Source organism: Fusarium oxysporum, chromosome VII (genome assembly GCF_013085055.1).
Source record: "Fusarium oxysporum Fo47 chromosome VII, complete sequence".
NCBI lineage: Eukaryota > Fungi > Ascomycota > Sordariomycetes > Hypocreales > Nectriaceae > Fusarium > Fusarium oxysporum.
Window position 1 is genome coordinate 2,490,598 of NC_072846.1, and position 23,644 is coordinate 2,514,241.

General features: G+C 47.8%; 9 protein-coding genes across 9 annotated transcripts; 3 read left to right on the top strand and 6 right to left on the bottom strand.

The window, feature by feature from the left end:
• Nucleotides 1–665: 665 nt before the first annotated feature.
• On the top strand, nt 666–1,928 carry FOBCDRAFT_241926 (uncharacterized protein; the record flags this gene model as incomplete). The annotated part of the gene is made up of 5 exons (XM_054705893.2): nt 666–917; nt 992–1,337; nt 1,434–1,479; nt 1,546–1,759; nt 1,902–1,928. 5 exons carry the CDS (start codon nt 666–668, stop codon nt 1,926–1,928), a joined length of 885 nt encoding a protein of 294 aa, XP_054561868.2.
• A 1,601-nt stretch (nt 1,929–3,529) lies between these two features.
• FOBCDRAFT_140299 (histidine phosphatase superfamily) lies at nt 3,530–5,466 on the bottom strand (the record flags this gene model as incomplete). Its single annotated transcript, XM_054705894.2, has 6 exons — nt 3,530–4,123; nt 4,170–4,375; nt 4,433–4,575; nt 4,629–4,690; nt 4,754–4,821; nt 4,875–5,466. 6 exons carry the CDS (start codon nt 5,464–5,466, stop codon nt 3,530–3,532), a joined length of 1,665 nt encoding a protein of 554 aa, XP_054561869.2.
• A 3,639-nt stretch (nt 5,467–9,105) lies between these two features.
• Nucleotides 9,106–9,267, bottom strand: FOBCDRAFT_139874 (uncharacterized protein; the record flags this gene model as incomplete). Its single annotated transcript, XM_059608064.1, has 1 exon — nt 9,106–9,267. A coding segment is annotated over one exon (162 nt), but the record flags the coding sequence as incomplete, so codon positions are not given.
• Nucleotides 9,268–9,305: 38 nt separating this feature from the next.
• Nucleotides 9,306–9,674, bottom strand: FOBCDRAFT_140793 (uncharacterized protein; the record flags this gene model as incomplete). The annotated part of the gene is made up of 2 exons (XM_054705895.1): nt 9,306–9,495; nt 9,550–9,674. The coding sequence occupies 2 exons, from the start codon at nt 9,672–9,674 to the stop codon at nt 9,306–9,308; spliced, it is 315 nt and encodes a 104-aa protein (XP_054561870.1).
• Nucleotides 9,675–11,842: 2,168 nt separating this feature from the next.
• On the top strand, nt 11,843–12,220 carry FOBCDRAFT_139088 (uncharacterized protein; the record flags this gene model as incomplete). The annotated part of the gene is made up of 2 exons (XM_059608027.1): nt 11,843–11,915; nt 11,979–12,220. Coding segments are annotated over 2 exons (315 nt in total), but the record flags the coding sequence as incomplete, so codon positions are not given.
• Nucleotides 12,221–12,596: 376 nt separating this feature from the next.
• FOBCDRAFT_140282 (uncharacterized protein) lies at nt 12,597–12,869 on the bottom strand (the record flags this gene model as incomplete). Its single annotated transcript, XM_059608084.1, has 1 exon — nt 12,597–12,869. The coding sequence occupies one exon, from the start codon at nt 12,867–12,869 to the stop codon at nt 12,597–12,599; it is 273 nt and encodes a 90-aa protein (XP_059467586.1).
• Nucleotides 12,870–12,878: 9 nt separating this feature from the next.
• Nucleotides 12,879–14,890, top strand: FOBCDRAFT_241933 (uncharacterized protein; the record flags this gene model as incomplete). The annotated part of the gene is made up of 6 exons (XM_059610418.1): nt 12,879–13,130; nt 13,282–13,357; nt 13,405–13,814; nt 13,891–14,053; nt 14,091–14,269; nt 14,300–14,890. The coding sequence occupies 6 exons, from the start codon at nt 12,879–12,881 to the stop codon at nt 14,888–14,890; spliced, it is 1,671 nt and encodes a 556-aa protein (XP_059465408.1).
• Nucleotides 14,891–16,413: 1,523 nt separating this feature from the next.
• Nucleotides 16,414–17,199, bottom strand: FOBCDRAFT_138744 (uncharacterized protein; the record flags this gene model as incomplete). Its single annotated transcript, XM_059608006.1, has 2 exons — nt 16,414–16,778; nt 17,025–17,199. The coding sequence occupies 2 exons, from the start codon at nt 17,197–17,199 to the stop codon at nt 16,414–16,416; spliced, it is 540 nt and encodes a 179-aa protein (XP_059465409.1).
• Nucleotides 17,200–18,599: 1,400 nt separating this feature from the next.
• Nucleotides 18,600–19,585, bottom strand: FOBCDRAFT_241935 (uncharacterized protein; the record flags this gene model as incomplete). The annotated part of the gene is made up of 2 exons (XM_059610419.1): nt 18,600–19,501; nt 19,531–19,585. The coding sequence occupies 2 exons, from the start codon at nt 19,583–19,585 to the stop codon at nt 18,600–18,602; spliced, it is 957 nt and encodes a 318-aa protein (XP_059465410.1).
• Between the last annotated feature and the right edge of the window lie 4,059 nt (nt 19,586–23,644).

Consider the following 23,644-nt stretch of genomic DNA (forward strand, 5'->3'; position numbering starts at 1 on the left):
AACTTATATAACGTAGTTCACAAGCGAGTTGGCCACCTAAACGAGTTGGCCAGCATACTTTTCACCTTAAAAGCTATTTTTTAAATAATTCTTATAAATTCAAATTACACTTAAAATAGCTAAGATTTGAATAGCGTATATATAAGTCCTAAAGTAAGCTATATTAATTTTCTTAGATTTTTAAAAAAATCCTATGTAGCTATAAACTTTAAAGTCTATTTACACTGTAAAATACACTGTATTTTAAGGTTTTCTATATAATCTAAAATACTTAAAAATGTTTAAAAAATACTTTCTAATAAAGTTAACTATACTATTTTAGGAACACTTTTTATTTAATTTTTAGCTAATTTATTTAAGCTTTGGAATGCTATAGGGTAAGTTATTATTAGCTGCACAGTATGCTGGCCAACTCGCTTGTGAACTACGTTATATGCTATTACAATCTTAGCTATTTTAGATTTAATTCAAGCATTTTATAAGCTTTTAAAAATTGGATTTTAAAGTGAAAAGTAGAATGTGACACTCGCTTATATGGGACACTCGCTTATAAAACACGTTACGTTAACTTAAATACATTACTTAATGTTCCCATCTTGTCCTTTGTTCTTGAACCGCCTCGTAATTTTACCGTGTGGCTTGCTCCGGTTCCATCACACGCCGCCATGTTGAGCTCATCCGGTCCCGTGTACTTTGAGCTCAGTTGGTCCATCCTGAGCACCATTGGAATCGGAAACGTCCTCTTTGGGCTTCTCGTTTGCAGCATCACCAGCTTTTCACAAATATCCGCCGTTCCACTAATAACATCTGCCGCCGGGGCCACGGCGAACGGGCTGTGCTACTATGCATTCTACGCCGAAGGGAACCCTGTCAAAAGCAAGGCGGTAGCGTCGGCATTTGCAGACTTGTTTTGGTTGGTAAGTATCTTCTTGATCTGGACAAAGATTCAGAATGTGGCCATTTCTGGCTGACGCTGGATTATATACAAAAGGTCCAAGAAGCGGGGCTCTCATTCTATAGCTACGTGATCTTGAGCCGTGTGCTACAAAACCACTGCTGGCACGTCTTTGCCGGTTTATTTTGGACCATTATAGTCATAATCTCAGCCCTCAGAATAACGATCGCCATCACTAGGGTTAGATCTATTCTAGACGGAGGTGATTCATATCAGGAAGTCATAGATAATCTTCATATCGGCTACTTCGTCTCGATCGCCACGGTGGAGTGCGTCAGCGCATACTTCCTATTAACCGTCTTCGCCTCCGCAAAAACCACGTCCCTAAAAGCAGCCATCGAGACGGGCCTCTTTCAATATTTAATGCGAAGCGCTGAGGTTCGTCTGGCTCTGCTCGCCGTCATTGGCGTCATGAGGGCTATCACATACTCCTTCCAGACTACCGCGCAGAGCGCGACCAACTTAGCAAGCTAACTAGACCGATTCACCTATACCATGGAATGCCTCTTCCCTTTCGTCATGCTGTTAGTTGAACCCATCACTGCCATATAGATACTCTTGCCATACGCTTGCTAACTTTCATCTCGTAGCATTGACATGCTCGCGTCCAGATTGGTGCTTACGGATCAGGCGTATGCATCCTCCTCTCGAAGTCAGACATCTAGAAATGGCCCCAGACAATTGACCTCAAATACCAATAAAGGGTTGTATCCTGTAACGCCAAATGAGCAAATAATTGAGATCCACGGAGGTAGAAATAACATTGGCCAGACAAGCTCACAGGAGCGCATCCTTGAGTCTGGGGTATCTCAAAGGACGCCCTCAGAGATCGAGCTTGAAGAAATAGACGGAAAGCGAGGTATTTACAAGACGGTTAATTTGAGGTGTAGGAATCCTATGACTTACCAAAATGAGAAAAAGTAACTAGAAAGTATATAAACTCTAGGCATCCAGATTTTTGTTGCGAAATTAAATCAGTGTGATACTAAAATAGTTAGTTTCCTTAGCAATAAACATAGCTATATGACTACTTACATCATGAAACCTCATCTACAATGAAGTACATGCAATATAAGCTACGTGACGAGAGAAAGATTCCATAAAAGTAACCACTATTCCTAAAACTTATGAGCCAGGCAATAAGTCTCCATGAACAGTGTAACTTGCGATCTTAATAAGACGAAAACCTTAAGCCGCTCTGCGTGAGTGGCAGGTCAGTGCCAAGCCCATCATCGGCGCTTGTATCCGGTGCATTTGTCCACATTCTAAGTAGTTGCTTTACTCTGGATTTGCTTAGTCGATCTCATTATCATAGCGCTCTTCCAGATCAAGAAGCCTCTCTACTTCAGCCTCTCGATGTTGGATGTTTTGGCCCGCTCAAGCAAGCATACGGTCGACAAATCGAGAAGAAGATGAGGGCGGGTACAAGCCATATCAGCAAGGAGGACTTCTTTTCCGCATTTTACACAGCATTCCGAGAATCTATGACAGAGAAAAACATCCGGGGAGGCTTCTGAGGGACAGGCCTTGCGCCTTTGAACCCGGAGAGCGTGATTTCTAAGCTTGATGTGAAGCTACGGACGCCGACACCAGTTTTGGGGGTCGATGAGTTGCCGGTACCTTGGGTATCGAAGACGCCAAACAATCCGATTGAGGCGACTTCACAATCAGACTTTATTAAGAATCGAATCTCCAGACACCAAGGAAGCTCTCCAACTTCTATATTAGATGCTGTAGATCAGTTTGCTAAAGGAGCACGGGGAATTATGCATCAGATCGCCCTTTTGAAGTCGGAGGTGCAGATCCTTCGAGAAGAGAATGAGACACTTAGCCGGCGTCGGCATGTCAAGAAGAAACGTTTGAGGCAAGGAGGAAGCCTAACGCTCCGTCAAGGTCAAGATCTGCAGGGCCAAAATGATGTTGATGTGCAACTACAAGAAGAAAGTCGCAGTAATGGGCGTCTCAAGCAGAAGGCAGGGTCAGAACAACGACGATGTGGTGTCTGCGGCAGGACAGGACATAACGCACGAAGTTTCCAGATAGAAGTAGCAGTATCTTAAGAATTACATCGTAGTAAATTTGAGTCGATTGATGATGATTTGGTTCATTTTGCAGGGTAGGGAATCGTGAGGGTGTGGCTCGGCGCGACATTCGCTTGTCTGCGACAGTCGCTTATCATGCACGTTACTTATACAACCATTCAGCTAATGTGCGTCAATTTATAGCGCAAGAACATATCCACCGCAAGTGCGTGATCTTCTTTAATGCTTGGTAAATGTACCTGGCTTTGGACAAGCGACGTGCAAGACTTTGAGGACGTACATAACATACCCGCAGTCTAGTACTGTAGATTAGGTGGTTAGGAATCAGGTTGTCCGTCATTTTTCAAACCTTAATAGTATTTGTGAAGCGTGTCTACTATCCGCCTATATGCTGCAACACAAAATCCCTTCAACCCTCATTTTGTGACCTTGATATCCTTCCAAGACGCTATCTCCGTTTCCATGTATAGGAAAATTATCCCCAGTGGCACTGTCACGGCCTTACGTAGCGTTTTATAGCAACTTATCTCTCTTATACCACATTTGTATCGCATATATAGTAGGACGGAGGAGCACCGTCTGTTACCTTGCCATATGGTAATGATGGATAGTCCCCAAAGCAGGCGTAATCGAACTTGGCTTTATCTGCCATTTCTTCCTGCACTTTGAGGAACGTATCTAGTTCACACCAACCATCTTTGCGGTTAACATCGCACTCGGGGAAACTCTTACCCAGAGGGATAGTTCTCTGGTTGAGGACGAAGTGGATATACTTGGTGTCATTGCCCTCAAGGTAGCGGTCTCTCGCAGGCGAGATAGGTTTATGCGCCTTGATGATCTCGATATCTAGGCGAGCACCGAACGGTGTGATATGTGAGACGGTAAATTCGTGATCGCCAGGGTATTTATCAGCGGGGAGCTTCTCTGCAAACTGGCGGAAGCCAAATGCCGTCAAGATGGATATGATGTCCTTATCGTGAGAGAAGTCAAAGTAAAGGCTCTGATTCAAGGGGAAGGTCTCCTTCATGCCGTCGAGTGTCGTATTGATCTGAGAGCCAGAGTAGCCTAGTGTGTGATTCTTGAGGCGTGCAATAACCTCTTGTTGGTAGCCCAGGCCAACGGCCCGCTACAACATAGTTAGCACCACATACGTATGCGGGCAAATAACTTACGCCAGTGGCACTATGGAACGCTGCGCCAGAAGAGAATGAGAGATCGATAGAGTAGCTGAAGCTCTGCCATTCTCCGTAAGTAAATAGATCACAGAACCTACTGAACCCATAGGCAACCGTCTCTAATGGACACATCTTTTGGGCAGCATAAACATCCGCCAGGGTCCATTTGAATCCATCAGTCATGTTGTTGAACCGAGAGGTCGCTGCAAAAATGAAATCAGTCTCAGTCCCTGTTTGTCGAATCAAAGCTAGAAGCATACCATTTTGAAGATATATCTTGACCCAAGCTTCCACCGGCGACTTGTAATCGGCCTTGGCTGTGTTGGGGCAGTTTAGGTCTCCAGCAAGTGAGTTGTTAAAGCCCACAGCTTCTATAATTACTTCGATAGTGGCATTGTTTGTCCTATCAGAGTCAATACTTGAAGTGCTTCCATCTTGCACGATCATAAGCATTACCATTCCAGACCGAAAAAGCCGGCCACCCAGTTCTCGGCCGATTTCAGCATTCGATCTCGAGTCTATCTACTGTCAGCTTTAAAAAAATGCTTGGACTAAGATGAGCTGCTGAGAGTGCGCCGTACCGTAGTTCTAACAATAAGCTTGCTATGAGGGTTGTACAGGCGGCCATACATGTAGCTATGTAGAACACCTGCCGCACAGAATTAGCGCAAAGATCAAGGCTCTTCGATCATGTTTGCTCACCAGAGTCGAAAAGCTCTTGGCGCCCCTTGGGAACTAGAATGTCTTGTCCAAGTTCGTACTTCCAGTCCATGAGAAACCCCAGTGGTCCCTTAGTATTAAACTTGCCTGAGGCATTGGCAATGCGCCCACCAAGCTCTGCCACATCGGAGTCAGGGTTTGGGTATCGTGCGCCATGGCGTGATAGCATCTGAATCTGAACGATTTCGGCACCCTCGGGAATAGGGTACTCATCCACGCCGAAGCCGGGAGATGGGGAGTAAGGACTCAAATGGCCCATCATTTTGAAAATGCTTTTGTTGCCTTCCGTCATACCCTCAATGGGGATGGAGGTCTGTAATGGATCATTCGGTACAAAGGTGGCTGCAGCTGTAGGTTCAAAGACACGAGTCTGAGCCATGAAGGCTGGCTTGCCAGTGGCAGTAGCGCCGGGCCATAGCTCCGGTGAGGTCTGGAAATACTGAGGCACTCGGGGTGGCTGACACGGACATGACCCGGAGCCGGAGTCGGAGTCGGAGAAGGCGTAGGGAGGAAGGCCGAGGTAGATAATCGAGGCCAAGAAAATAATAGCGACTGTTGAGATAAGGAGAGTCATATTTCGGGACCCCCTGTTCAGTCTGCAAGGGACCGCAGCGGGCACTGACGTTCTCTGGCCATCGTCGTAACCGCCACCCTCGTCTTGATACAGAAACAGATACCATATACAACCCCCCTTTCGACAGCCCCACCCTTTCGTCAAGCGAAAAAAAAATAGCACCACCAAAAATGGACAACTTCACTTATAAACAACTCGGCCAAAATGAGGGACATGTGCAAAATATCTCATCTCACAATAGCGAACAACTATCTCTATTACAATTTAGGTCTTTTAATAAGCCGTCCTGACCGCGTGGTTCGTTGCTGAGGTACGGCTTCCTCTCTCACTTCAATGACCGAGCTAGCCTCTGATTCTGACTCTCGCTCGTCTGAACAGACAGATTCCACCACGACAGACTCGTTTTGAGTCTCCCCTTCAGGTATGGCTTCTCCAACAGCTAAAGTCTCCCCGAGAGTCATAAAACGCCTGTTAGGATTCGGTACCGCCTTCCTCTTCTTCCCTCTCTTCAGCCGAGCCAATTCTTCCTCTAGGCTGGCAATCCTCTGCGTATGCGCCGCTACTGTCTGTTGTTGAGCCTCAAAGCCCTTGGCTATCACGTTGTACCGTCTCCGCGTCTTTGGTGTTTTGTTCAGCCCAAGATCTCGAATTTGACGGCTCGTCTGTGGAGTATCGTCCGAGCCAAGATACGGCCTAGGTTCAGGAGTCACTCTTGGGTCGCTGTTTGGCCTGTCTCGTTGGATTTCAGGGTGTCGCAGCGCTTTGGAACGCGAAATCGGCCAGTTGCCAGTGACCCTCCAGCCTGACAGTATGTTCTTCTTAGTCATTCCAACTCGGCGAGCCTTGGCGTAGGCCCTGATGAAATTGACCTTGTCCATCGGAGCGGAATCAGTCAACGAGGCGAACCTTTCCAGCTCTCTTCGATATGCAGCCTTTAACGCGTTGAAGACTCCATTGTCTAGTGGTTGGAGTCCATGAGAGCAGTGTGCTGGTAGATAGCAGCAATAAACATTGTTTAAAAAACACGTGGCCATCCATTCATCCTTCCACCACTCAGCACTGATCGTGAGATGGGGAAAATGGAGGACATACTGTTGCATGGCTTCCGTGACCATCTAAGATGATCAGTCTCGCGTCTGACTCGTCGGCAGGTGTAGTCTGGGGCAGATAAACTCTTTCAAGCCATTCAATGCCTATGTGGTCATTAGTCCACCCGTTGGGCGAAGTTATGTAATACCAGTCTGCTATCTGCTTGAACTCGTCAAGGAACCATTGTTTCTGCAGTTCCTTCCCCTTGAAGATTATGCCAGGAACTAAAGCGCGGCCGTCAGCAGTGACAGCTTCGATGAATGAAGTCCAATTCCGAGTCTGTGGTCCCTTGAGGAAGGCCTTGCGCTTCGGGTCCGCGCTTCCAACAACTAAGCTATCTAGGCCTGAATGAAGAGAATTAGTCGGTCAAAATGCAAGCACCGACAAGTAATAGAGGTGAATACTTGCCGAAACCAGTCATAATACCGCCTTCATCAACGTTGACGGTGTTTTCAGGCTTGATCCAGCCATACTGGCCATCCCGGATATCAAAGTACCAATGAACCGCTCTAGGTGTGAAAGAGTCGAACCTTTTAGCTTCTTGACGTCTACCCATCTTGGTCTTTAGGTCTGCGCGGCGATTGATAAACTTGATCACCCAGTTACGTCCTAAGTCGGGATGTTCGCCCTGCTGTCTCAGCAGGCCCATGACGCAAGCGCGGATCTGACTGTGGGACGGAGCATAGCCCAAAGACTCCTGACGGAGTATCCAGAAAGCGAGCCTATCTTCTTGGCTCTTGGACAAACGTCGGCGAGGCTGGATCTGGTCTTCAGCGGCCCCACGGCCGTTAAGTCTATCGATGAGGGTCGTTCGGGGCACTCCTCTTCTCTGGGCCGCTTGAGGGGGTGAAAAACCATGATCGGTAATGTCCAATATGGCGTCAGCCATATCGTCCTCTGTATATTCCCATTTAAGTCGTGATTTAGGCATTTTTCTGCTGTTGTCGAGGGTAAAGATCAAAAATCACGAGAAAGAGCGGTGAGGAGGTTAGTGACCATATTCAAAATATTTCAATAGCATGACTTGGATCTATCGCGTGCCCAACACATCCTCAACAGGTCAAAATAATTATCTCCACTCATTTATATAATCAATAAAAGAAGCTTCTTTTAGGTAGCTATTTATTCTGGCCAAATTTCGTATAAGTGAAGTTGACGAATTTTGGTGGTGCTATTTTTTTTTTGCTTGACGAAAGGGTGGGGCTGTCGAAAGGGGGGTTGTATATGGTAGCCCGAGGCGTCCCTTGGCGCATGCTTGGACTCGCGAGATGCTGATGATGCCGCCATCGTGGTGTACAACTAAAACGATTCCGATGGGTCGTTGCGATAAATATACAATGGTAGTCTCAATAGAAGCGCAAGAGTAAGCCTAGTCTCTCTTTAGCCAGCACAACAGATGCCCCCCCCCCCCCCCCCCCCCCCCCCCCAGTATGTCGATCCGGGCTATGGAACGGGGGGGCTGCCTGAGCCAATTGGCGTGTTGGCTGCTGTCGATCGGTGACGTTGTGTCTGGAGATGCGGGGTTGAGGGTGCAGAGAACGTTTGTATTCTAGGGCAACATGAATTCTGCTCATTGCCTCATCAAATAGCTGCACTGGGTAAGTCTTAAGGAACAATGTGGCATTCAAATTGCTCTAATTGTTGCAGAAATACCGAGGTGAGGTTGCTGATCCATAGTTTGTTGGTGCACCAAGTTAGAAATACATTTGCCTCGTCGAGAAGCAAACATTGCTATCCAACGGCTCGCACTTTTGCAAATTGTACTACTGACTTTAATTTAGGTCCTAAGCCGGTCATCATGGTATCAATATGCTCTGCAACCCGGCTTGCCCTACTGTGTACTCAATCTCTCACTAATCTTCCTCACTTCCAGTTGAACATCCCAAATGCGGTAACCCCGAGGCAATTGTTTCACCATGACGGTGATTTTACGGCCAACATCCATCCTAGAATGTCATAGCCTAGCCTATCAGCAGCGGTAGGGATGGAGAAATACCGTCAACGACTTGAACAATGCCCGACACATCACGACTGTTGTGGCTCGAATGTCCTTTTGATGTGGTATATTAAAAGGGAATGATGATGCATTGGCTAACAGCAAAGCCGCACGAATACAATAACGCTTAGGGAAACAATTCTGTCATCATGATGATAACCTTTTAAACTGGTCATTTGAGCAACATGGTTACCGATCGGGATAAGTTCCTTCTCTCTCCACAATGCCGCCAAGAAGGCTTTCTTCTCCAAAAAGCCCTATGTCTCTATATTTGAGAAAGCTTAGGGCTGCTGCGTCGCACATATCAGACTATTAGAGGGTTAGGGTTAGGGTTTTATATCAATAGCGCCTACTTCTATCGCTCGAAGATAAATAGTTTTTAATCGCCAACTGCAAAACAAATGTAGGCAAACTTGGCAACGTGCAGAATTAGCGCCGGACAGAGGGGCTGGAAAAGTCACAAAAGCTTACAAATCCACGCCGTAACAAAGTTTGTGGGAGTGTTCCAATTGATATTGCCGAAGCGTATAAGACTTGGGCAGTCCTTCTAGAGCTTAACTGGGCGGCATGATCCGTGATTTACATATAGGACATGTATCGTGGCGCCTAAAGAACCATTGACTAAAGCAACTCGAGTGAAAGACGTGACAGCATTGTAAATGACGGATTATGTCCTTGTCCTCCATTGGTCCCAAACAAATTGCGCTGAGAAGTAGTCAGAAAATGGAATTGACGTATTATTAGACCTGTGTGCTCACCAGGTATTGAAACCGGATGAGGTGTTCACCACATCATTCATTTCGGCCGTCCACTGCCTGTAAGTTCGTGCAGGGGCAATTTGATCTAACATCACCGGCTCAAAACTGTCGTTGTTGGATAAAGTCTCATGATCCGAGGCCACTGGATCCTGCGTTGGATGCCCGTTGGGTGTGAGAAGCCAAGAGCTTGATGTACCTTAGTATATATTACCAGTGATATTACGAAGTCGGGAAACGCACATGACATGACATGTTAGTGCCAGGATGTAGATGGCGAGGATGGTGAGTCCCACTGCCAAGTCCGTGGCTGGCGGCGAGTGGTTGCTAGCCTCGTCGGATGCAACTGAAGGAATAACGGCTACCATGCTGAATATGGCTGGGCATATTATGTGATGCGATCATATTTTAGGTGCAATAAATCTATTACATGGCTGCTTGATTTGGATCGTTTATATAGTAGTATAAAGCGGACGTTTCCCTCACCTCAACCGCCCAATTTCAAGAAAAAAACATCTTCCACCCCTGCAGGTCAGCCTTAGGGCCCCTTCCATTCGCCCCACTTTCACCACATCCATGTTGTTGAACCAGATTCTCTGGTCTATACGCCTGTGCTGGCGCTGCCTAGCGTGTCGCCGACCTGCCTGCTTGTCGCACTAGTCGCTGTATTGCATATTGCCTACGCCGAGCGCCGCTGCCTCTGTGAGGTTGACGAGCGGGCGCGTGACAGCCGCCGATCCTGCTTCCCAGCGTCCTCGGGACAAACTCGGCGTATGTGGTCTAGTTGGTGGTGGTATTTTTTGGGCGTGGATGCACTGGTGTTTCGGGTACGGGTGGTTTTTGGTCTTAGAGTAGGGGCCTTGTATAAATTTAGCTGAAATATCGAGGTAGATTGGTGTTGGTATTCGTTATATCTGGCAGATCTGTGGCGTGATTCTTGTCATTTTAGCCCACCTACACTTCACTAACCTTGAGGGACAAGACGATGGAAACAAGTTCCATTCCCGAAATGACGCTCATCAACACTCCCAACCTGTCACCTACGCATCTCCATTGGATCGACTTTCTCTCGGCACCATCCTCATTCGCCTATAATGACGTCTCTGGGTAGTATTCATGTGCGCCCGGTATGAGAATGGCCTTTGCTTAGACGGAGCCTGGATCAAGAAGTCTCAAGGGTAGGGTCGGCGGACTTGTGAACTTTGTTCCAAAAACACCCCAAGAAATCTTAATCACCTGTCACTCCACTTTGAGGGTGCCGGTGTTAGGCCGTTAGAATGCCCTCCGCCACAGATGTCGACGCCAAAGCCTTTTCATGTAGCCATGGCTTTGCTTGCCTGAAATCACTCAAAGGCCGGAGGCCGTTCTGTCCTCCCGCCACAACGGCACGCTCTTATCCAATATCGGACCCAGTCATAGCAGAATTCACGGTCCTGAACTTGAGATCCCGAACCGGCTTGTCGTTCTCGGAATACTCCTTGTCGTTGTCCACGTCCTTGGGCCACTTGTTTGTCTTCTTCTCCACGCTCGCGGCCATGTAGCCAGTCACCTCAATCTGTGACTCATCATTGCGTGCCCCTGGTGAAGCTCTGAGATGACAAAAGTGTGACCGGGTCCGTTGAGAAGGTGTTCATCAAACGTGTAAGGGGCATTGACAGGAGGGGAACCTTCAAGTGAAAATGGGTGTCAGGTATCATGACATAGAGGTTATGAAGGTCACTCTGATCGTGCAAAGACAGGAAATATATCATAGATGACGGTACTGTATCATTACCTGAACCTCTCTTATTACTTCGACTTGTCAATAGTCCTAAACAATGAATGGACGAAACCCGCCTCCGTGTCGTCGCCGCTAGCATCGGGGGCGCTGGCCTTCTGCCGTGTCTCACTCGATGTTGACCCGCGTTGCCCGAGTTTCGTAGGCTCCCAGGACCATATTCAGCGTAGCTCGAGTCTCTCTCTTCTATCCCTGAATGTCTTGAAACGACGCGAGGAGCGGCTTGATTCCATAACCTACTTATCTCTTCATCCGCTTCATAGCCAAATCTCGACCTCTTAAACTCTATTCCTTAAGATTGGAAGTGCGTGTGTAAACATACTCTCATGATTGACGCTGAAAGATAAAGCTATCGTGGCAAAATTACGCACTTGACCCCCATGGGAATGAAGCGGAAGTCGTGGCAAACCAACATGGTTGCGACAGTTGTGGAGGGCCAGTTGTAGGTCTTCGCTGATGTAAGGATAGACATGATGCGAAGTCACAACCGAACTAAGGGGTGACATAGGATAGGGCTGTCTCCCTAGAATAATGTGTTTAAGCCCCACGAGGCTCTAAGAAACACGTCCGACTTTGATCACATCAACCATCAACCCTTTCTTTTCCATGCTGTAGTCCACCCTTCAGCTTCAGATATCAGTCTGAAACCTACAAGATAAAATCCGAGGATGAGGTAGATTCCAAGGTGCGTAAATACATTCATTCGACATTGTACTCGAAATAATTTAGGCCAGACAGCTTAATGGTAATAGGATAGAGCGTTTCGAAGAGATATATGGAAAAACACCAACCCAAGATCTTTTCCACCACCAGTTGGGCGCATGCACAAACAGTATATAGCCCGCTCCGTTTATCGTTTGGTATTGATCCAGCTGACCGGAATATCGACTGCAAGCTAGAAAGTACTTCAATTCTGGTGACTTTGCGCTCTCGCTGGCCCATAAGTCTTCTAATATAGGCAGAATCGGGGCTGGGACTCAGCATCCGCGTCGGGAACGGATATATCGCTCATTTTCTCCCGTGCCAAACACCAGCAATGTTGACGGGAGCGCTAACAAGCCATGGCAAGATGGGAAGAATCGCGAGGTAAAGAATGAGAGCCTTCTCCACGGGGTGGTGTGCCCCGAGAATATCTAGGGAAGGAGCATGTAGATGTTAGTGTCTTTGCGCACAAATAATAGGGTATGGATATAAATCGCAGCAACCGATGTATTAAACAACTAATTATAACTAAACGGTTATTTCAAACTATTAAACCGATTCGTGATTAGTGTATATTAGTATATAGATCATGGTATTATCCTACGTAGTTTGGACTATTACAACTTGTAATTGATAGATAGTATGGACAAGACCTCACCTGATACTGTCACGATAAATCTTGCTCAATGAAACTCATATGTACCGTAAGCTATCAAATAAGTAATGTGTGACTTTTCTAAGGATCTATTCTAAAAGCTTTTCCTAGCCTCTGAGGCTACTAATAGCCCTGAAGGTTGATGACTTGATTAGTCTATATTGGCCTGCGTAATGGCTTGATGACTGGTTTCGGGCTGCTAGTAGCCCGTATAAAGTAAGGTTTCAAGCCTGCCTTCTTGGGGAAATTAACTTGAAATGTTTCGCCGTTATCTGCCGCGGTAGAAAGGCCGCCCGATGTGTTATCGTGTGAGGAAAAGGATCTGAAGGAGATATGGCCGAGGAGCTGTTGTTCAGCGCCCTCGGCGGATAGTGGTGCCAACAGGTTAGTCATTTTAGGGTTATTAAGACGTTCTTTTGTATTACTCATTAATGTAGCATGTATTACCACTTTGCGGTCCTGCTGCTCTTCCGGCCCTTAATTAAATTACGTATTATTGGGTCCACGGTGTTGCCGCGAGACGTCTGTTTACAGGTTGCAAATGCCATGCAAAGCTTTCTCACATCCTATTCCCGACTATACGCGATGAAGCGGACGCCGTCCTTTATGCCATACTTCGTGCTGACCCCACCCATCATGCGCCTTGCCATCATGGTCGCAACAGTGCTGATAAACGAGTTGGACACGGCAGTGAGGACCGACCCTCACGTCTCTGAGGCTGTCAAGCAGGACATCACCAGCCTCGCGGAAATGGCGCGTTGCCACCATATTGCCAATCAAGCCTACCATCTTCTCCGCTACCTGGCTAATCAATGGAATATCGATATCGATATTGACACAGGCGCTGCTTCCCTCTACAATCCATGCCAACTCCGCCGATCTCTCTTTCGTGTTCACCCCTGCAACCAATTTCTCCGGTGCCTTGGACTGCGGCATCGCTCTCGGCCTCACAAACTCGCCTAAGACTACGCGATGTTTTCTTCTTTCGCGCAGGAAAAGCTCTACGTCCACCCGGAAATTGACTCCGATGATGGCCCAGAAACACCCTTAAGCTCTCGAAGTATGGGCTTTTACACGATCTCCCCCGCGGATCACGCAAGTACAGGAGTCTCTGACGACCCCTCAAGGTCTGGTACACCAGGTCATGGCGAACATACCAACGATGACATGGCTGCCTCTAACAGGCCCTCACACCAGGTTGACTACCTATCTCACAATTGGAGGGACGAGGATATCTGGTCCTCGTGGCGATATATTGCGATGCGACGTGGAGAGTTACCCAACAGCATACGATTAAAAAATGCTGTTTGGAGAACGCGGGTTAAGACCAAGAACAACATGAAAACAATTTCCCCTGAGACGCTCGATTGGCTTGTATTCCTCGAATTTGACGTGATGTTTGAATGAAATACTTAACTCTCCAAGAAGCAACGATTGCGATATAACCTAGCTTTATGTTCCACTGTGCTCGGTACAAAATGCCCTTAATTCAGTCCAAACCGAGCTTTCTAAGGTACCATTACCCAGAACTTATTTACATGTGAATCTCGATAGGAACCCAATCCTAAGGAAGCGGAGCATGTCTGAAGAGACGCTCCAGATCATTATCAACAGTTTCACTACTCAAGGAAGCTATAGCCGCTGTCAAAGTGGAGGAGACCAGAGATATCTTGGGCCCTCATACGAGCCGTTCAACAACCGACTATCCCTATCAACCTTTTTCTCAAAGACGACTGGGCGAAGAAAGCAGTAGTGCCAATACATCCACAGAGTCCTCTGAGGTCACATCCCGCAACTGTGAGCGAAAGCACACCCATTTCAACGAACGGGTCGAACAGTAAATTGTTGTCAAAGTTAAGGGCGTCGATCACGATAATGACGAGCTGGACACCGGCCATTACGGCGATGGTAGTGACCCAGGCTATGACATAATGGTGAAGCGCACGAAGACAAGGAAGTCACTGCTCTTTCAACGAAAGACTTCTGAGTCAAAGCCAGCTAAAGGAGAGACGATTGCAATGCTTCCGTCCACTACCCTCAAATACCGGGAAGACGCTCCAGAACCACGAGGGACGGCTAGAAAGCCCTCTCGAAGCCCTATCATACCCTCTTTGTCGCAAGGTATTGTTAGACTTGCCAAGAAGCCCCCAATGTTATTCATTGGTGAAGAAAATGATGACGACAGCCTCAATCATTTACTGCTGAGCCCCGGCACAGACTGGCCGTCATCGCCCGCTGAAGATGCCAACAGCGGCCTTTCCCGGTCTCTCTTTTCAGAAAGCCTTTGTGAAGTGTTTGCGGGTATGCGAACGATTCCTTCTGGCATGTTTACGCTCTACGAGGAGGGAGGAGTATCTTCGACGGACGGCATTCTTGAACGTGTTATCGACACGGTTAACACCGCCCGTGACATTGCTCATGTTATCTGGAGCGTCGGCTGGAAGAAGTAATGAGACCTCACCCTTTGGGTTTTGCTGACTTTGGTGGAATATCGAACCCATCTCACGCTTTATGATATCCGTCTTTATCAGTGACGCACGTCGGATTCCAATAAATTTTCAGGCTTCACCATCTCACTCATACAATGAGTCGCTTCAATACCATGAGATACATCATAAGAAACGCGCATGGCGATATGCAGGCGTCTCCCAAATTCATTGGCAACAGTCTCATTCAGACTACAGCAACACGCCTTGTACATCCGCTGAGCGATTACGGTATGGCATATGCTGAAGTTGTGAGGAACGAGTTGTGGTTTAGTTATAGTAAAAGGGTATATTCTGGACAACGAAGGTATAGAGATAGCTCAGGCAGCAGTAGTAGATAGCCTGGAAGTTTCAAGAAAAGTAGGTCAAACGGCTGACTATGTAGTCTCTAATGGGGAGTTGCTTCGACATGGTAATCAGAAATCCTCGTTGAGTGATGCCGAAATCGATATCTCTAGCTAATACCCTGTCACTGTAGGGTTCGAAAACCGAACTTTGGCCATTGCAGTTTTTGTATACGAAGCTCCACCTCCTGAGACGTCAAGAAGTAGCCGCGCGAAGGCTATCAACGCCTAGGTGAAGCTGCTGAGTTTTTGCCGTGAGACCTTGCCGGCCGTTTCTAGAATGCCCCATCTCCTGGGCTAGTGATTTATGACTAATGGCTAAGCGACAAGGTCATGATAGCATTTAAACTTGGGTATTCTCCCAAACTGCCTCTATCGGATCTCAGTTCTTGGAGCTTGCAGACAGTAGGCTAATATAAGCAAGGCATAATTTATCCACAAACTACTTTGGTTAACAAAGAGTCGAAACCAGCTAGAGCTAGCCTAAATTTCATCCAGTAAACCTGGATACGTCAGTTATAGCAACTCTCCGCCTCAGTGAAGCTTTTTGCCGGAGATTTCCTACCTGTGCCGCTATGATGCTTACACTGCAGATCTTTGATCTCTGCCTTGAGCATTTGAGTAGTATTCCTCTCTTCCTCTAGTATTCCTTGAGTTAAAGTTAGCCTTAGACGATTATCCCTAGTAAGTACTTCTAAGTCTTCCTGCATTAAGCTTTTCTTCGATTATTTCCACAACTCGGCTGTCGTGGTTGTAGATTGAAACTGTCTACTAATGACTTCGTCTTGGAGTGAACCGACGTCTGTGACCGAAAGATAAAAGCATTTTCCTTTATCATAGGGAGTATGATCATGGCCTCCCTAGCTCATTATGGGTTATCAAAGGCTTGGATAAGTGGCTTGGGGAAACTGGCTTTTGCAAATGCAGGATTACCAGACCCTCATGTTCATCGATGTGGATATCAATCCGGTTATTATCCGAAAATCAAAAGACATCTCTCTAATTACCGATTTTTCAAAACGCCACAACTGTCGCGTTAACCCTTTTTCTATGTATTATACGCGGAAGAACTTATAGGCACACTTTGGTTTATTTACCAAGCCAGGTTTGGCTACATTTAGGCTCGAAACAGCTCAATATATTCTACCTCCTACCTAGCATACCCCTGTCCTTGTCAAACTCTTTGCGGTTAACTTCAAATAGAGCATTCCAAGAAATAATATCGAGTGTAATGACGGCTTTGGCGTAGTTGACCATCCGATCGAATGTGATATGTATGAACCCAAGTTGACCATCGTCCGACTCGTCCGGATTGTTCGGATCCACTTCGTATTCCAGACCAATCAAGTCCCTCAAGAAGTCTTTTTTCCGGCCAATGTCCTTCAAGTGAAGATCAGAGCCAAGTCGACGAAGCCACAGGGCTGTCGTAGGAAAGTTGTTCCTCGCGTGAATACGTCCTGCTTCTCGACTCCGAATTTCTCTGTCATGGAGTTGGCACGCGGAGAGCGCTGATGGCGGCACCATTGTCAGATGTACCACCTATTGTTAGCCCTTGAGGCGGTATGCGAACGGAGTGGAGGTATTTCGGCTTTTAATGCAATCTTCTCCGCATCTTCGACGGGTTCAATGACATATTGTAAACTTTTAATTCCTCCTCTACTTTGGTCGATGGCTTGGCTTTTTGGGCTGACGATGTCAAGGAGGACGATGCGGTCCGCATAGATGGCCAGCTTGAACAGCGCGTCAGTGCCGACGCCTTCTCGCATTCTGATAACCGACAGGAATCAGAGCAGTAAGTTTCTCCCTCTGTCTGGGTGCCGCAACCGAGGCATGGATCATACAACCATTCTTGGCCTGACGGCATATTGAAGAGTGCCGGAAAGTCTGGCGTTGTTGGGGAGTCAGATAGTGACGGCAGGGTTGGCACATTTTTGTAATACAGAGCTCGAAGCTTTGTGGAGCAGAAGTTGCTCTATCTAGCCACTGACGTAGGAGTTAATGTGCAACAATCGCCTCTTCAGTCACATCTCCACCATCTCTCTAACTTAAAGACTATGTTCTACACATGTATCTGATATGATTGAATCCTCCCCATCTACGTTCCAATGCTCATCTTCATATCCTAATCAATTTGTTTCCACTGATTGACCAGCTTCGAGAAATAGAATCTCTTCTAATCGTAGTAGTTGACCCCATTAATAACAGCAGATCGCTACGCAGACCATTCCTTGCAAACATAAACCGCCAGGTTGACGCAATCACGCCCTTTGCTATCGTTTAACGGTGGCCAAATGCCGCAAGCGGCTGACCAGACATCTAACAGACAAATAGGTAAGATCTGTTGGCATAGCATAGTATCCTTAGGATTATGGAACTTAGTGGCCTGCGCTGGAACCAGGTTAGCGAAGTATGTTCCGGTATTATACCTTGTTCGGTTAGTATGTCGACACACTCCAAAGCGCGAATGAGTCCAGCGTGAGGTTACTGGTCACATGTGAGGAGGAGGATTACCCCAGTATCCTGCATGAATTAAAACCGTGTTCAAGCGGGAACCAACGCATGGAGTGGAAATTTATTTCCCCGCTAGGGGGGGTCTAGGCCTAAGACACGGTGTGCTAATTAAGCTATTCACGGTTCAGACGATTTGGTCCTGATACCTAGAGCCCCACAGCTTCTTACACCGAATGGTTCAGCTAATTATAGCCTTTCGGTAACGCGCCGAGTTCTCAAATTGGTTGGCATCCTATCATTCACATCAGTCCTCTTCGGCTAATTCTTGCTTGCTTGCTCTTAAGTGGTCCATGCGAAGGAGCCTGAAGGTCCCCGCAATATAAGGAATCCTACCTGTAATGACTCCTTCGAGTATCTTGCACAGCGTCGACAGCGGTGATATCAGTCTCCGTGTCTTGATAGTACGACCACCTTTTATGCATTTTTAAAAAGTGATCGTCACATTATTCCGCTGACCAGGCAACTCCCTGTGTACTAGTGAGGTCCGAAGAAAGGTGGAGTCGTTCTTTGGCCACCGGCCAGAGCTGTTTCCGGACCATCGCAGGCAGTCTATCCTCTCCAGGATCTTTCCACGGGTTGGCTGCCATCAGCTTCTGTTCTACATTACCATTTGCAACTGTCTGGCGTGCGGTTACTGGAAGGCATCGACCTAGCCCCATATTCATAGGTACGAGAGGTTATAAACCAACTCCATGTTAACCAGAAATCATAAATAGCTCTTCATGTGGGTAATTATCGCTTGTTTCTAATACTAAGAGACAGAGATAGCGTCAAAAATACCAGTACATGTCCCAAGCAGTCTCATCCGCTTGGTGTTCTCACAGTCCCTCGTAGTCGGATAGCCCTGGTTCATATCTAGTGAAAGATAACGGTGGAACTGGCTGTTCAAAGACCATCGAATCAGGCGGCATAGTGGCCGTTTGAAGTGGTCCTAAACCCATTATATTGGACATGACGTCTGTAACCTCCGAGGCGCTAGATCCCTGCTGAAAAGAGGTTCTCGGGGTTGACCGGAAACCACCCCCATTTAGACTCTGAGTATTCAACTCTTTGGCGGTGATAGCATCACCTGGGCTTCTCTCGCAGGGGCTTAGCGAACTGCCATAGACATCAAAGGCAGTAGAACAAGCGACTAGCCTATCTACACACTTCTGCGCCTCATTCGCGATGTAGTTCTGGATGAGAACGCAATTGCAATTTGTGTGCAGCAGTAATTGGGTCTTTAGGTGGTAAATTTCGTCAGTCAAAGTGTCGAAACACGCCGTGAGATAGCGGTTCTGGTCCTTCATAGCTTCTTCGCGACAGGCGAGCGCTGAGGCTTCATCGCGCTTGCGGATACGACACTTAGTCGCCATGATGCGGTTGCGTTCGAGGGTTCGGCGCCGGCGAGAATGCTTGGGAAGGCCATCACCAAGCCCCTCTTGTTGACGCGCTACCTTCTGGCCTTTTGGCTGCTTCTTGGGTTTTCGGCCCCTTTTCCTTGGCTTAGGTAACTCTACAGCATGCCCAGAGACACTAGGCTCCGAAAGCACCTTATCTGCTTGCGATTGTCTTCGGTTATAGGGCCGCAGGTCCAACTTCTTATCATCTAAAACAGGTGGCCGGATATTATGCAGTGCTTCGTTCCCTTCAAGATTCCCCAATTCAGTAGGCTGCGTCGGTAATATGATGTAGGAGGATCCGAGACCCGCTCCCACCGTGACCGAAGAGGTATCAATTGCTTCAAAGGGCAGTTGCCACCTGTTTGACCCGGCATCGGCCGACATGGCTTGATGTTTCGAGACAATGGTGAAGCTATGGTCATCAAACTGGGCGGTAGGAGTATTGGCAAGTTATGGTGGCGAAAATATCATCTAGGTGAGAACGCAAGGTCTCATAGCGATGCAGAACAGGACCATACGATGATAATATAAAGTAATCCAGCTCCTCGGATCGTAATTGCCAGTCAGAATAATAAGTAGTGATAAGAGGTCTTTCAAGGCCAGGGCTGATACCCTGTATATGGAAGAAGAGTGAACTCAAGAGAGGCTACCCAAAGAAGCAGGACTAAAGACATAGACAGAGAAAGGGAGGGCAGAAGGGGATATGGAAATCAAATATAACAGCTTTCACAAGCAAGGGCCTGACCAGTATGTAGTACTAAAGACAGTGCGCAAAGGCTTATCCACACCGTAGCAAGCATCACAGCATCAGCAGATATTAAGCTTATAGAATAACCCGGCCGTGAACAGAAAATAGGGCTTTATCTATGAGAGCACAGAATTAAAACGTCACATCTTAGAAACCGGAGGGGATCAGAAATCCTTGTATTTCAGGAGATAACTTATGCGGCCTTGTGGGCCAAACTATTGAGGGTTTAAGAGTCCGGCAATTAGTCATCCCCCATGCCCTTTGGATCTGGAGGGATGGGCTGTTTCTTGGTGCCATGGCAGGCCTAGATACTGGCGCGCAGAAATGCTCACCGTGCTCGGGGCGCCTCGATACCAACGAGGCTGCAAAAGGGGGGAGATTGATTGCGGTTTACTATACCCGCAAGCAGGTGTTTGTGCTTGGACGTTATGGGACCACCAAATGTGTTTTGCAGTGACACTGCAGAGGTTTCCAGACACATTGCTACATCGGAAGATACCGAATAGGGGCTCAGGTGAGAGACTGAGTGGAAACGTCATTTCCGTAAGGCAGAGCAGATAACCCCGGATCTGCATGGCGGACCTGAACGGCGGATCTGCATGGCCCCCGCTCACAATGCGGAGAATCTGGGGAAACTACGTCTCACTGGTTAACGCTACGCCAACTGGTAGTAGATATTCTCAGAAGCACCCGCAGGAATGGCATCATCACGCTTGTCACTCCATCTCCTTGACATCATATACCCTGCCTTGGGTCATGGCGGGCGTCAGAAGTCTGCTACGCGTCAGTTGATAATCAGAGAGCCGTGCGTGCCCTTGCCGATTGCTCTTGAAGCTCCGCAAACACTGGGTATCATCAATTGTGGGGCTTCAGTCGGAGGGTAATAGGAGGGCGAATCAAGATCGCTCCGCGGATATATCAAAATCTGACTGAGCTGCTTGTGCATTTTCTGCTGTCACCTGTGTTAACTGATAACCATCGCAAGTTGCAGCGTCATGTCACCGACACGATTTTTCACATGGTAAATCCAGCGCAGGCAAACCGTTATATTGCAATTAGTGAAACCCCACTTGAAAATTCTCCACTACGATGTCTGCTCACATGCTAACGCAGAGAATCGCTTTAGCCACACCCTATATCAGAACATATTCTACACTCTGCCGGGAAGCTAAAGGAGGGACGATCTCTACAGGAGCTCGCAGGCAAATATCCCTTGAGTTGTGTTGAACCTCCCGGCCGTACCAGGCCCCACATGCCCACCTTCTTCTAGGAGGTACATCGGTGGAACCTCATAATAGATTGGGAACGTGAGCAGTGTGATGTAGCGATTTGTAACACGAGAGATTGCTGGTACTTCTATCACAGGCTGAAATAGGGGGGCAATAGGTATCTTTTGATTGACGCATTTTAATTGGCTGTAACCCCCTGCTGTGACCTGGCGGGAGGTTCAACACAACTCAAGGGATGGAGATACAGGCAAGAAAGGGAAAAGTGGAGAAGCTGGGGACAGCTGCAGCGCTGCCCACAAATCAAATGCAATCAAACAAACTGCCAAACAAATCAATCAAATATGCCAAAATCTTATTTCAAATCAAACAAATCCAAACCTCTGGATTTGAAATGGCATTTGATATATTTGATACATGATATATGATGAAAGCTTGAATCTGCCAGGCTGTCGGGCGCGTCCTTGCAGCTTACCCGGAACCTGCTGGGCGTCAGGGTCTGGTGAGCGAATCTGGCCAATCAGAGTTATTACTCAGATCTTCCATTAGTGTGCTACCCCCAACAGCGCCTTCAAATTGGTTAAAGAGAAGGTAGCTTCTTAACTTTCACGTCTCTCGCCCCCCCACAACATCAAACCGCGTCGGTGCCAGTCTGTTTACCTCTCCTCGACGCGTGCCGTTCCTTACTGATCGACGCCTAACCCAATGGAATCCAACGACATCATGTTTCCTTCTCCACCCTCCGCCTTTGCTCTTCTCCGCCCACCGAGAAATCTGGCAAGTCAATTCGAGCTGACGACGCGGGTAGCTTCACCAGACCACCCTACCGTTGCAGATCTTCCGCGAGCAGTATGGAGGAACAAACGATATGTTTTAGAAGAGTCCTTGTCCCGGAAAGGCTCGAAGGGCCGGAAGAGCTGGATCAAGCGCCATGGATTTTTTCTTGTTGAGATCGACACTAACGATAGTCCTTTGAGTCCTTACTCGGCCTGTCGTTTGTGTGACGCGAAGGGTCAGCCCGAGTTCTTCGCCGCTGCTGCTACGAGTTCGGCAGCTGATCACCTCCGCAAGTATGTAAATGAGACGTCGCGAGCTTGAGCACCATTGATCAACGTAGGTCCCACAGGATCTTCGAGAGCAGTCAAGGCGCTGATATGGACCCGTCAACCGATGAATCTGAACGGCCCAAGCGACGGCGCTTGCAGTACAGCGCCGTGCCGCGTGCTAGAGTCAAGATGATCCGAGAACTGAGCCTGGGACTTCTGATCAACACCAATGTTCCTTTTTCTTTCTTTAGCGATACATTCTTTCAGCAACTCGTCTGGCAACTTGACCCTCACCTATCTGACCAGATACCATGGAGCCGGTAATCGATGGGCCGTTTGCTGGATAACATGTACGGGTCTAAGAAGGATGAGGTCAGGCAGGAGCTCTCAGATGCCCTCACTAGAATCCATATAGGGTTCGACCTGTGGACACCACCTAACCGGCACGCTGTCATGGCAGTCACAGCTCATTTTCTTGACCGCCAGGGCAAGCACCAGTCGCGCCTTCTGGCACTCCGTCGCCAACTCGGATGTCACAGCGGGGAAAATCTCGCGGTGACGCTTGGGCAAGTTGTGCGCGAATGGAAGATAGAGGATCGAGTTGGAACAGTGATCTCGGATAACGCATCTTCGAACGATAGCTGTCTTCTGAACTTCTACGGAGATCTCGACGCAGAGATGGGCCCGGCAGACGTTCGGGCCAGACGTATGCGCTGCTAGGGGCATATCTTGAACCTGGTCGCTCGTGCTTTCCTCTACGGCGAAGATTTCGAGGCTTTCGAGGCCGAATCGCAGGTCTTTGACCTTCTCGACCGGCGCGAGGATGACCTACGACACTGGAGAAAGAAAGGGCCGGTGGGAAAGCTCCACAATGTTGTCAAGTTCATCAGATCTTCCCCTCAGAGGTGTGAGCTCTTTAAGAGGATCTCACGCGAGAACGACGAAGCACAAGAATATCTCCTGGCGAGTGAGTCGACGGCAGAGCTAGAGGTCGTCATGAACAACGACACGAGATGGAACTCCACTTATCTCATGATCTCTCGAGCGCTCGTCAAGCAGGGAGACATCAGGGCGTTCTTGGTCCATCCAGAGGTGGAAAAATGGTTACCAGAGGCCGACATGTTGAAGGGGGATGACTGGAGACTTTTCACAGAAATTAAACATATTCTTGAACCATTCTATCTGCAAACTATGAGAACGCAGGGTTGGGGCAGCGAGGGAGGTAATGGACGGCTTTGGGAGGTAATGACAGGCATGGAATACTTACTGGAACACCTTGAGGATCGGAAGCTGTTCTATCATGCTGTTCCAGACGAGGCAGCTGGAGAGAATACCAACTCGCAGGTCGAGCTAGCCCGGGGGCGACCAGACCGAAATCGGCAGATTCCTGCTAGATTTAGGGATTGCGAGATGGACATACACCCGCGAAAGTCAGTGCAAAACTCCTTGCCAAGTCGTGGC